This window comes from Carassius carassius, chromosome 7 (assembly GCF_963082965.1).
Source record: "Carassius carassius chromosome 7, fCarCar2.1, whole genome shotgun sequence".
Classification (NCBI taxonomy): Eukaryota; Metazoa; Chordata; class Actinopteri; order Cypriniformes; family Cyprinidae; genus Carassius; species Carassius carassius.
The window spans coordinates 11,124,712-11,137,969 of NC_081761.1; the positions used below are offsets into that span (position 1 = coordinate 11,124,712).

Sequence of the window (13,258 nt, forward strand, 5' to 3'; positions counted from 1 at the left end):
GAGTTTTCAGTCTGTTGGCTAATTAGTAACGACAAAAGTCAGTTTATACTCAACACTTTCAAATACCTCTGTAAATGCTAAGGCAGGTGCTAGAAAGAAAACGAGGCCAAACGAACAAATCAGGCAAATATTTGCCCTTAACCCTTTCGCACGTGAATTTAAAATATTCTAGCTCAGCCCCCAGTGTGAGGTTTGTTTTAGGCAACTGTTATTTTAGATTGTAACGCCTTACTGTTTCCATGGCGACGCGTCATGCTTGTCATGTGACAACACAGCAATCACTTTTATTTCATTTTCCTGTTTCATTAAAAATATTCACAAACATGCTCATTATATTATGAAATATCTGATATTCAGATTCTGAAATATGTGAAAGTAAATATATTTGGTAGTTTAAACTCTTTTATATCGACCGTGTTAGTAGATCTATACCGGCTGATGGGTGCCGCCATGTTAATTCACTCTGAATCCGAGCTGTGGGATTTATAACACGCAAATTCATCCTCTCCTCCCGAAACACGTTAAAGTAGGTCACCGGTATACTGGGAGAAGAGCCGGATCAAACTTTATAGTTACCTACACAATTTGTATATGATATCAATAAAAAGATGTCGTCAGATTATATTTGTAAGGATCATTATTGCCGTTTCCACAGACATCAGAATGTATTTTACAAGCTGTAAATGTATGGTTTTGCTAGTACTCATGTGTATTTACCGTATTTTCCGCACTATAAGGCGCACTTAAAAGCCTTTAATTTTCTCAAAAAATTTCCTTATAATCCGGTGCGCCTTATATATAGATCAAGGCGCTCTGTCAAAATGTTGACATTCCCTTTAGCACAGCTCCATATAGGTGCGCCCTATATATGAGAACAGTTCTAAAATAGGCCATTCATTGAAGGTGCGCCTTATAATTGAAGGTGCGCCTTATAGTGTGGAAAATACGGTAAATGTCTGAAATCTAAAATAAGCATTATATGGTTGAAAACACTGGATATTTGTTATAATATGACCAGCGCTCAGCACGTCCGATCTGACTCTGCACCAGCCAAAGCATGAAAGCAGATAATGCACTGAAAGTTCTAATCATGATCTTATTTTTCAGGAACCAGTCAAGACTGATCACACCGGTGTGATCGTACGCGTTAAAGGGTTAAAACATTAAAGAGACGATTTTAAGCGCATGCCTGCAGGCTTTCATCTCGCCTTACAAAGCAAGAGAAAGATAGATGGGGTAATATAATCTGTTTGAAACTTGTTTCATGTTTAATTTCTTCATTGACAAACAAATGAGTTTGGAACCTTGTTGTATTTTGATGCAGCTGTTCCAAAACAAGTGCTTCTCATAGCCAAAGTCAATTTTAGCATGCGATCCAGCGAGTGTATCTGCAACAATATCATGCGCCAGTTGTGTTTGAAAGAAAACACAGTCTTGAACAGATTATAGCTGACAAGGAGGGGATTTTATTTATTTGTATGAATTTGTTACCCTTGCAACCCGACGCACATAACGCACATTTTTAATCACAAATCTGAATTCAGGCTCTGCTTTTGCCTTTGAATGTCTAGTGACCCTCTCCTGAAGCGATTAGCTCTCTCCTCCTCGTGAAGCCGCATATCTTTGTTTAGATCAAAGTCATGTGTATTCCACATGGGTTTGCCAGACCTTCTCCATGCTCTATTTTCATTGTTTTTGCCATTTATCTCCACACTTTTTTTTGTATCTCTCTTTCACCCAAATATCAACAAAAGCACCACATTTCAGACAGGCAATGAGGGATTATGATTATTTTGGAAGGGAAGAAAAGAATGCAGAGGGGGAGGAAAATGTATGCTGGGTGTAATCCTATTTTAGGCCTTCTGGGAGAATGTGTGGCAACTCTATGTGTTTGCGACTGTGCCAAAGTCATTTTCCATAAGACATGTCACATACAAAGAAATATGGTGATCTGGGTGAACCGTGCCCATTTCTGCCTCTGATTTCTTTTGAGGGAGCGCTCTTGAGAACAATATCCATCATTTCGTTTTTCCTTAGCCGAAAAAGACTGGATAACTCAAAGCTCTACGTGAAAATCACTGTGCGAATGTGAACTTTTTTTGTTGTTGCTGTAACATTGTAAATTATTTTATTGTGACTTTTGGTCAATTTAACGCATCCTTGCTGAATAAAAGTATCAGTTTTGCTGAAAAAGTCAGTTTTACTGACCCCAATAACTGTGTACACCACACATACCTATGTCCCTGGCACAATAAAGATGTTAAATCCAATAAATAGTATGCATGTAATTGCATAAGAGAGTTTTCAAGGTATGTGCATGCTTGTGATTCAGTTAAACCCTGCTTGAGACAAACAAGGCATTGAGGCAGCCACGAGGGTCAAGTATTAGAGATCGGCTGAGCAAATTGGATTACAGGTGCAAAACGAAACAATTTTCAAAAAGCCTAAAATGTGACCAATTTGAAAATGCAATTAAAACTACATCTCTTGCTAAAAGTAGCACTAGTATGTTCCATGTTGCTGTTGTTGTTGCCTATATATATATATATATATATATATATATATATATATATATATTATTGCATCTGAGATGTTTTAACCCAGTCTATCAGATTTCCATGTGTGGGAGGTAATGTGTTTGCATGCATAGTGTAAGTGGTAGGAGTTTATAGCAGGAATTTCTCTTCAATAATAGGCTGCTAGCTTCTGGAATAGCCCCCCTCAGGGATCATCTGATGTATGTGTATATATATACATATCACCTTCACACATACAGAGCTCATTTTCATATAGTGTTACAGTCCTTTCTGCTTTTCTTGCTCTCTTGCTCTTGCTTCTTGTGCCTCACTTCTGTTCCTCATCTTTCTCCTTTTCTGTCTTTCACACGCACATCCTTCTTCATCTGTCATTCACACTCTCTGATCTTTTGCTTTAATCACTCCCTCACTCACCACTTCCTCTCGAATCCCTCCATCTGTCCTTCTTCTCTGTGTGTGTTAGACATTAGTGAAGCTCCTTTGAGTTTTTTCCCATACATTTACATTACAGCCATGAAGCCTGTCATGCTGATTCTAAAGCATCATTGAAAGCAGGCAGGATATAAACAAATACAAGCTACTAGCTTCATCTTTATACACCGGTGCTTTCAGTTGACTGTCTGTGCTGGCATGAATAAAAATTTTTTTTTAAAGCCAGGCTGCCAGGGCCAGGTGGCACGTCTCCAGGGTAAGGTGTGAGAAAAAAGGCAAAGATTTCTCTTCCCTGACCTTTGGCATTCGATAAAACCAAACATGTTCTTCAGGGACAGGGGATGTGCTGATGCTGTCAGGACAAGTGTGAGTGTTGCCCACACTCACACACCCACATGGACTAATCTTGAGCTGAGAACAAGTGGCAGCTAACAGCTAAGATTTTTTTAAATGTTATTTTAAAAAAATGTTATAAATGTTATAAGTCAGTCAGATTAAAAAAATAAATAAAAAATGTAAAAAAAATTATACTTTTATTTCACAAAGATGCATTAAATTGATCAAAAGTGCCAGTCAATGCTTTTACATTGTTTAAAAAATAATAAAAAAAAAAAAATTAATCAGCACCAAATCAATAAATTAAAATGATTTCTGAAGAATCATGTGACACCGAAAATTCAGCTTTGTCATCATAGAAATAAATTGCATTTTAAAACATTAAAACATGTACAACAGAGTGACCGCAATGAGAAATGCCAGAAGAAATGCTTATTTACAAGACCTGCCTATTCTCTAATTGAGCCCTCAGAAATGTATTGAATATTATCAGTTAGGATTATGTGTACATGTATAATATATTAATAAGGTTTTAATGTATTTATATTTATTTGCATATGACACATAGGTGTAAGCACAGTCACTCATCCCAAGTTTAGGGTATATGAGAATCTCGGATGTTTGTAAATATGATGCAAATGTGATGCAAATAAAGTATAAGGCTTTCTAGATGATGCATATTTTATGGATGCTGCTAGGTAATAACTCTGTGATATACCAGAACTGTCCCACATATTCCAACTTTCTCTCCCCGCCAATCACTTGAAAACGTGTGTCTAGTCTAGTGGGACACATATGTGGCCAATCCATTTGTGAGGATTCTGTTTTCAATCAGTGGATCCACGAAGCTGTAAGCTTTTGTTTGTTTTATGTAAAACAGCGACCCCTGATGGCATGGGTGTCTAACTTGTAACGACACAATCCATTTCACCCTCTTTGTTCTCTATCCTGGCTTTATAAAAGCATGTCTGATCGTATGAAGACAGATTATTTAAGCACACACTCATTTTACACGTCAATTCTAACTGCTTTGGTTGTGTTGAATGTGTAGCATCATGTTCACTCACTAATTCTGACCTAGAATTTAAATAAATGGTTAACTTTGAAAAAAAAAAAAAAAAATATATATATATATATATATATATTATAAATGTATGAACACAGGTGTTTTTTTTCTCTCTCTTTTTTGAGAATTGCTAAAGAGTCAAAACACCCATAAGTATGCAGTGGAATAACTTTGGCATTTCAGTCACTGTAGGACTTATAAAGCACATCTTTGTGCATTCACAATACAATAATTTGTAACCAAAGAAAATGTCAACATGCAGTGTTATCAGAACTCATTTGAACTCATGCTGGGTTTTTAACATTCATTGCTGATCATTTGCTGATATTGTCATAAGTAACCAGGCATTTAGATTATTACAGGTTTGATCTGGTTAATATCAAAGCAGCTGTGATACGAGATCTAAACCCCTGAGGTCTAAGATGACAAACATAAGTTCAGTGTCATGAAGGACTTTTTTTTTTAATTGACTAGTCTATGTATAGTCTGGTTAACACTTCAGTTAACATTGCACTCAACCATCACAGTCCTCACAAACAAATGGAGACCTGCAGATTATGCATAACCTTACTCACAGCAGGTTATCTGAAGTCAAGGAGTAATTGTCTAGAAATATATTGTTGAAAGCAATTCATTTGTTACAAAAGCGGTGCTTTGATGGCTCTGGCGGCGGAGCTTTAAAGAGAATGAATTTAGACACACAGCTTACCTGTGAGGGTTTACCTGAGCTGACAGGCAGAGAGATGTGAGGTTTTGTCTTTTAATTCATCCTTTTGAAATACTTTGCAGTAACGTGTAACTAAATATAGACAAGCTCTCTAGTCAACCTCGTTAATCACTAGATGGTTGTTAAACCGGCCTGTCCTTACTGACCTACTGATCTTTCTCTCTTTTGTAAATTAACAGTTATGTTCCAGAGTTTTGCCAAGCAGGTTGTATGTGGCTGTTTTAATGGATCTTTTAAGAGCATTGATACGTTGATTTATTGATTAATTCTCTTGCTCGGTTTTCTTTTCTTTTTAGATCATTAAACAAGGCCTTATTTATTTACTTATTGTTTGTTTTTACAGGTTCTTATTAAAGTGATAGACACCAACAATCATCGCCCCCAGTTCTCTAAGTCCAAGTATGAAATAAATGTCCCTGAAGATACCCTGCCTGACACAGAGGTGTTACAGATTACAGCTACAGACCAGGATGAGAAGAACAAGCTAACCTACACCCTCCTCAGTAGCACTGACCCATTCAGTCTACGCAAGTTCAGACTAGATCCTGGAACTGGCGTGTTGTACACTGCAGAGAGACTAGACCATGAAACCATGCACCAACATACGCTAACTGTCATGGTAAGATCATGTGGTCTGCTACCTGCTTTACAGCATCATCTGTCCAATTGATTTTTCTATCTGATTTAGAAATGTTAGCCATTCAGCCACCCTTCACCATAAACGGTCCTGCCATTTTTTTTATCTTTAATTTAATCGACATTCACATCGGAGGTGAATCTCCTGAATGTTGTAAAGTTTTATTTGTTTCATATAAGCTCATAACTAAAGTGTTGAAATTACTGGAGAATTGCTTTTTATATACCCCTTCCTCTGCCCTCCACACTGCAGGTACGAGATCAGGACATTCCTGTGAAGCGGAACCTGGTGCGTGTGATTGTAAATGTGCAAGACACCAATGACAATGCACCGTGGTTCTCTGGTTCACCGTATGTGGGTCGTGTGTTTGAGTCTGCTGCAATTGGCTCTGCAGTGCTTCAGGTCTCTGCTCTTGACAAAGACAAAGAGCAGAATGCTGAGATCATCTATAGCATTGAGTCAGGTAATCCATCTGATTGATTTGATTGCTCTCGACTTTTATCAGATTTGTCCAGGAAACTACATATTGTATACATATGATGTATGAAATGTCTGAACATGGGAAAGCCAATAGTAATTAGAAACAGATAGAGTATATAAGCCTATCCTGTCTTTAGTTCTTTGTTTTAACACAGGATATTGCTAAGAGATCCACAGGAGTGGCCAATGCTGGCCACTTAGAGTTAAAAACGTGGGAGATATTGAATGTGGCAGCCAAGGGTCCTGCAGTCCACCAAACTGCGAGTTTTGAAAGCAGAACATAGCACAGATATGACGTCAATATTTTAAATGTCTGAGATTACAGAAGCTAATTGAAATGTACAGTACTGTGTGTGTGTGTGTGTGTGTGTGTGTGTGTGTGTGTGTGTGTGTGTGTGTGAGAGAGAGAGAGAGAGAGAGACAGCAAACATTGTTCAGTCATACTGACTTGCACTTAAGCATCCGATTAGATGCTTACTGTCTTTGACAAACTCAAATGTTCCTTATAGATAAAGCAAAACAAACAAAATGAATGTAATTTTTAACTTTAAGTAAATGCATCCATGATTTTCTTAAATTAAATTTATTCTTTAAAGCAGTTTGACACCAAAAATTTTAATTAACAAGTTCTAAAGAGTTCTGAAATATAAAATCTAATCCTTTTAGCAAGTGTTTGATGTATATTTGTCATATTCCTTCCTAGGAAATGTGGCCAATACATTTGCTATTGATCCTATCCTGGGCACCATCACTGTGGCAAAGGAGCTGGACCGTAACAGCAAGAACCGATTTGAGCTAACTGTGAAAGCCTCTGACAAAGGCACACCACCACTTAGTGCTACTGCTGCTGTGGACATAACTGTCACTATTTCTGACAATGCCATCCCTAAATTTGAAGAGAAGGAGTTTTCAGCTGAAGTCAGCGAAACCGCTCTGCCTGGAGCCTTTGTGAGTCTAGTTAATGCCAACAGCCAATCATCTGTGTTCTATCAGATCAAAGATGGAAATGTGAATGGAGCATTTGACATTAACCCCAACTCTGGAGTGGTTGTGACCCATTCAGTTTTGGATTACGAGACTATTCCATTTTACAAACTAACCATTCAGGGAACCAACATGGCCGGTCTGGCTAGTAACACTACTCTACTGATTCACTTGAAGGATGAGAATGATAATGCACCTATATTTATTCAAGATGAGTTCACTGGAATGGTCAGCGAGTCTTCTCCAGTGAACAGTGTAGTCCTCACCAAAGACAACACACCACTTGTCATCCGTGCTTTAGACACTGACCATGATGCTAACTCTAGACTGGTCTATCAGATTGTTGAGCCATTTGCCCATAATTACTTTGCCATCGACTCTAGTACTGGTGCAATCCGAACCATCAGTGAATTGGATTACGAGCAAAGATCTGTGTTTCGCTTTTCTGTACAAGTCCACGACATGGGAATCCCCCGTCATTTTGCAGAGAAGGCTGCTAACGTGACTATTGAGATCCTGGACGTCAATGACTGCCCGCCTCAGTTCAACCAAGATCTATATGAAACCACAGTCTTAGTGCCAACTTACAAAGGAGTGGAAGTGATCACAGTCAATGCCACAGATGCAGACTCAGGGCCAAATTCAAGGCTCTTTTACTCTATTGTCGAAGGCAATATTGGAGAGAAGTTTAAAATGGGCCCAGTCAAAGGGGTTATCACTATTCAAAATGTCACTCAGCTCAGAAGCAGGTATGAGCTCAGAGTAAGGGTGTCTGATGGCAGGTTTTCTAAAACAGCTTTGGTAAAAATAAATGTCAGAGAGAATAAGGATAGTACTTTGAGGTTCACCCAAGAAACATACAAGGCCTCTGTACCAGAAAATTCTCTAGAGAAGAAGACTTTAGCTGTAATAGTTGCAGTGGGAAACCAAGTCAGTGAACCTTTGTTTTATACCATTCTGAACCCTGATAAAAGGTTCACAATAAGCCGTACTTCAGGAGTACTCTCTTCTACAGGCATACCCTTTGATCGAGAAGAGCAAGGCATATTTAACATTGTGGTGGAGGTGACCAGAGAAGACAAGTCAACTGACATATCCCATGTCCTTGTCACTGTGGTAATCGAGGATGTCAATGACAACCCACCGGTGTTTGTCAATTTACCCTATCAGGCACTGGTGCAGGTTGACACAGAGGTGGGTCACATCATCACAAAAGTGACTGCGGTTGATGCAGATGTTGACAGAAATGCTGAGATCAGCTACCATCTTCAGGAGCTAAATGAGTTTGTTCAGATCAGCATGGACGGTGAAATCTCACTAACAAAGAAGCTTGAGAGAGACTCCCTTGACACTGAATTTGTAATCACCATTGTAGCCAGAGATGGAGGTGAACCAGCACTTTCCTCATCTGTTGAAGTGCTAATAATGGTTGTAAACAAAGCAATGCCTGTGTTTGAGAAAGCCTTCTACAGTCTGGAGATCCCAGAGAACATACCATTACTGACACCCGTTGTACATATCCAGGCTAATGACTCTGAAGGCCCTAGAATAGTGTACACAATCACAGAAGGGGACCCTGTCAATCAGTTCTCCATCAACTTCAATACTGGCGTCATTCAGGTTGTAAAGCCTTTGGATTTCGAGACCCACCCAGCCTATAAACTCAGTGTAAGGGCCACCGACTCACTAACCGGTGCCAAAGCTGAAGTCTTTGTTGATGTAATCTTGGAAGACGTTAATGACAACCCACCTGTGTTCCATTGCAAACTGTACAATGCAAGTCTTTCAGAAGCATCAGTGATCGGCACGTCCGTATTACAAGTATCAGCTACAGATGCTGATACTGGTAACAACCAAGTGCTCTTTTATCAGATTGTTGAAGATAAAGATAAGAGCTCTAATTACTTTAGCATTGATCGTGACACGGGTACAATCTGGACTACTCAGATGCTTGACCATGAAGAAAAACCTTCACATAAACTGATAATTAGAGCAGTTGATGGTGGAGTACCTGCCCTTTCCACTGAGGTCATTGTGTTAATTGATGTAACAGATCTTAACGACAACACTCCAGTGTTCTCACAGAATGTCTATGAAGCTACGGTTAGTGAACTGGCGCTTCGTGGCCACTTTGTCACCCAGGTTCAGGCTTCTGATGCTGACAGCTCAGATAGTGGTAAACTTGAATTCTCAATTATATCTGGAAATGAGGGGCAAAACTTTGCAATGGATCCAAACAGTGGGGCTATAGTCATATCAAACCACCGGAAACCCCATATGGAGTCCCTCTACAACATCAATGTGTCTGTATCAGATGGTGTATTCAGAAGTTCAGCTATTGTCAAGGTTAATGTTATAAGTGCCAACTTCCACAGTCCTACATTCAACCAGGTGGATTATGTGGTTGAGCTTCTTGAGAACTCACCAGTTGGAACGTTGGTAGCTGACGCTCAAGCAACAGATGAGGACTCTGGTGCATATGGAAGACTCACTTATCATATAGTCAATGACATTGCAAAAGACAAGTTCTCAGTCTCTGAAAATGGAGAGATCTTCACTTTGGAGAGTCTTGACCGAGAGAATGCACTGGAAAAAGTAATTCCAATTTCTTTGATTGCTAAAGATGGTGGTGGCAAAGTTGGCTTCTGCACTGTAAATGTGATCTTAACTGATATCAATGATAATGCCCCACAGTTCAGAGCTGCTGATTACAGAGTTAATGTTGCTTCTGACCTGCCAAGAGGAACAACCATTCTTAAGATTGCAGCGTCCGACATGGATGAAGGTAGTAATGCAGACATCACCTATTCTATTGAAGGAGATGCAGAAAATGTAGAGGAGAATTTCGAAATCCACCAGTTTAGTGGTGTCATTGTAACAAAGGAAAGCCTCATTGGATTGGAGAACCAGCTCTACACATTTATTGTACGAGCAAAAGATGGCGGAAATCCTGCCAAGTCCTCTGTTGTTCCCGTTTATGTCAGGATTCTTGTTCCCGAGGTCCCGGTGCCAAAGTTCATAGAGTCTCACTACAGGTTTGCCATAGATGAAGATCTTCCTCTTGGTTCAGAAATAGATGTCATTCAGGCCGAAAGTGATCAGCCAGTCTTTTACAGCCTGGTAAAAGGGAATACTCTTGAGAGCAACCAAGATGAGGTATTTGTGGTTGACCCCAGCTCAGGATCTTTGAAGCTAGAGAAAAAGCTTGACCATGAGAGCACCAAATGGTATCAGCTAACCCTACAAGCACAAAGCGAATATGATGGTAACAAAGTTGTCTCTGCTGTGGACATCAGTATCCAAGTCAAGGATGTCAATGATAATCGACCGCTCTTTGAGTCAAACCCTTATGAAGCCTTCGTTGTGGAGAATCTCCCAGGTGGCACCTCTGTTATACAGGTAAAGGCCACAGACTTGGACTCGGGCACTAATGGCCATGTGCTTTACAATCTTGATCCCAATCAAGAGACAAGAGACATTGCAGAATTGTTTGCCATTAACAGTGAAACTGGATGGATTACCACATTAAAGGAACTTGACCGTGAGAAGAAAAACAAGTACGCTGTTTCAGTCTTAGCCACTGACCGTGGAGACAAAGTCCAGCTGATGGCTAGTACCAAGGTGGATGTCACAGTGGTAGATGTGAATGACAACCCACCAAGGTTCACAGCAGAGATCTATAAGGGCACAGTAAGTGAAGATGACCCACCTGGTGGAGTCATTGCCATTCTTAGCACTACAGACCTGGACACAGAGGAAAGTAACAAGCAAATCAACTACTTTATCACAGGTAAGTCTTATGTTGATTTTGTACTTCTAGTTTAACTTCAACTTCACACATTTATTATAGAATAATTTATAGTACCAACAATGAATATTTTTTGGGAAACCACTTAGAGCTAAAGCAAAATATCCTATGATGTGCTATAAAATTGTCAAGAGATTATAAATAGGAAACTGGATAATTTTTCCAATGACACTTTTGAAACAAAGCAAGAATGTTTCAGCTCTGGTGATAATTAATTAACATGAACATTGATGCCAAGCGTGAGATGAGATGAGCACTTTCTGGCAGAGAACGGTCTCATTACATCCACTCGTCTTCGCCTGATCGTAGAGAGATGACAGAAATTGGCATAACAAGTCACACAGCCACTTATTTACATAGACGCATTGTGTTAATATTGTGTAGTCCAAGCAAACAAGAAGTAAAGCTTCATGAATGCCGTGGAGTATATATGGCACAGATATCTCACAATAACTTATCAAATATAAGCATTTTTAAATTGAGCCATTACTGTAGCTACTGCACTTACAACAGGAAACCACACAAATAAATTGTATTTTCATCTGCCATTCACATTAGTTTGACTGACGTTTCTCATGTGTGCTCTCTTAAAGGTGGAGACCCCTTGGGGCAGTTTGGCATTGAGCATACTCAAGGCGAGTGGAAGGTCTCGGTGCGGAAGCCTCTCGACAGGGAGGAGAAGGACAATTACTTGCTGAACATTACGGCCACTGACGGGACCTTCACAGCCAAGGCTGTGGTTGAAGTCAAGGTCTTGGATGCCAATGACAACAGCCCAATTTGTGAGAAGGTATGAATGTTAGTTTTGTGTGTATGTGTGTGTGGGAAGTGCATTGCAGCAAAATGTCATGTAGTCTGATTCTGTCAGTTAAGGGGAAGGTGCAGCCTACCCGCTGTGCATGCTAAATGGGACGAGACTTGGAGAGAAAGAGAGAATGTCAGGAGGGATTTGAAAAGGTCCTTATGTGAAATGCAGCATTTAAGAAACAAAGAGAGTGATTTTGCGCTGTGAAGGGGTTTTGTGAGGGCTAATGTGCTTCTTTTACATATTGTGTTCCTTTTTGAATAATGTTAATTTAATAGAGCTCCTGCGGTGAAAATCTTTTAGAACTTTTTTTCAATTTGGGGTCACAATTACCACCAATCTCCTTTCTCTTTACTTTCATTTCTCTTTTTTTTGGCCCTGTCATTGCATTTGTGAAGTCACTTCTACTTTTCACATGCCTCCCTTTCTGTTCTTTACAGTCATTCTATATGGAAAGCATCCCAGAGGATTCCCCTGCCGGTAGGCTTATCCTGCAGGTCTCTGCCACAGATGCTGACATCCGTTCCAACGCACAGATCTCCTACGAGCTGCTCGGGGCCGGATCAGAGCACTTTAGCATTGACTCTGAGACAGGTACGCATTAGTATTTAGTATTTGTAAAGATATATATATATTTTATATTAGTATATAGTATATAAAATAAAAGTTTTTTTTACATAATATATGTGTGTAGTGTGTACATATATTATGTATATATAAATACACATACAATATAAATTCCAAAAATATTTGCGTGTATATTTATATTAATATAATACAATTTACATTATATAAATTTAAAATACAAACTTTTTTTTTCTTAGATATATACATGCATGTGTGTGCATTTATATACAGTGGTGTCAAAAGTATTGGAATTCATTATTCAAGTAGAAGTATAGATACTAGGGTTTAAAAAGACTTTTGTAGAAGTCACATATATGCCCATTGAAAATGAACGCACTTTAGTACAATGCAAATACATTAAAGAACTAGAGATATGATGACTAGTTGCCTATAAGTATTGTAATGGTGCAAAAAGTCAAACTTCAGAGGCATGTCACCAATAACCTTTAAATGGAATGTAAATGTACATCCAAGCTTAGCTGCAGGAATCTGCGAGGGCAGTAGACAAGAACACTGGTGTACCCAGGGCAGGCTTAATAACAATTACCCTTGTATGGTTGTCTATTTACAATGAACGTTATAGTGCTGTCAAAATGAATGATTAATCCAAGTGTTTAATCAAAAACTAAAAATGAAAAATAACTCATAATCCTGATACCTTCTTGATTGATAGCTTCCTGTATTCACTACATACGTCTGCTATGTCCAGTGTGAGGGGGTAACGAGTTACAAAGTTGGTATAGCCTACTTATCACAACATTGTCAATCGCGTTGTCAATCTCAAACAATAATTTATTAAAACGTCTCGCTACCAAAGTA

The 13,258-nt window shown here is 39.0% G+C and overlaps 1 protein-coding gene across 8 annotated transcripts in view; it reads left to right on the plus strand.

The window, feature by feature from the left end:
• The window catches only part of LOC132143519 (protocadherin Fat 1-like), a 105,128-nt gene that overhangs the window by 69,145 nt on the left and 22,725 nt on the right, over positions 1-13,258 (plus strand). For all 8 annotated transcript variants that reach the window (XR_009434254.1, XR_009434253.1, XM_059553799.1 and 5 more), the window contains 5 exons: positions 5,442-5,717; positions 5,988-6,198; positions 6,919-10,989; positions 11,601-11,797; positions 12,253-12,406. Coding sequence is in view for 6 of the 8 variants with exons in the window: in XM_059553799.1 (XP_059409782.1) it covers positions 5,442-5,717; positions 5,988-6,198; positions 6,919-10,989; positions 11,601-11,797; positions 12,253-12,406 (4,909 nt within the window). In the remaining 2 variants the exon portion in view is untranslated. The remainder of the gene's footprint in view (positions 1-5,441; positions 5,718-5,987; positions 6,199-6,918; positions 10,990-11,600; positions 11,798-12,252; positions 12,407-13,258) is intronic.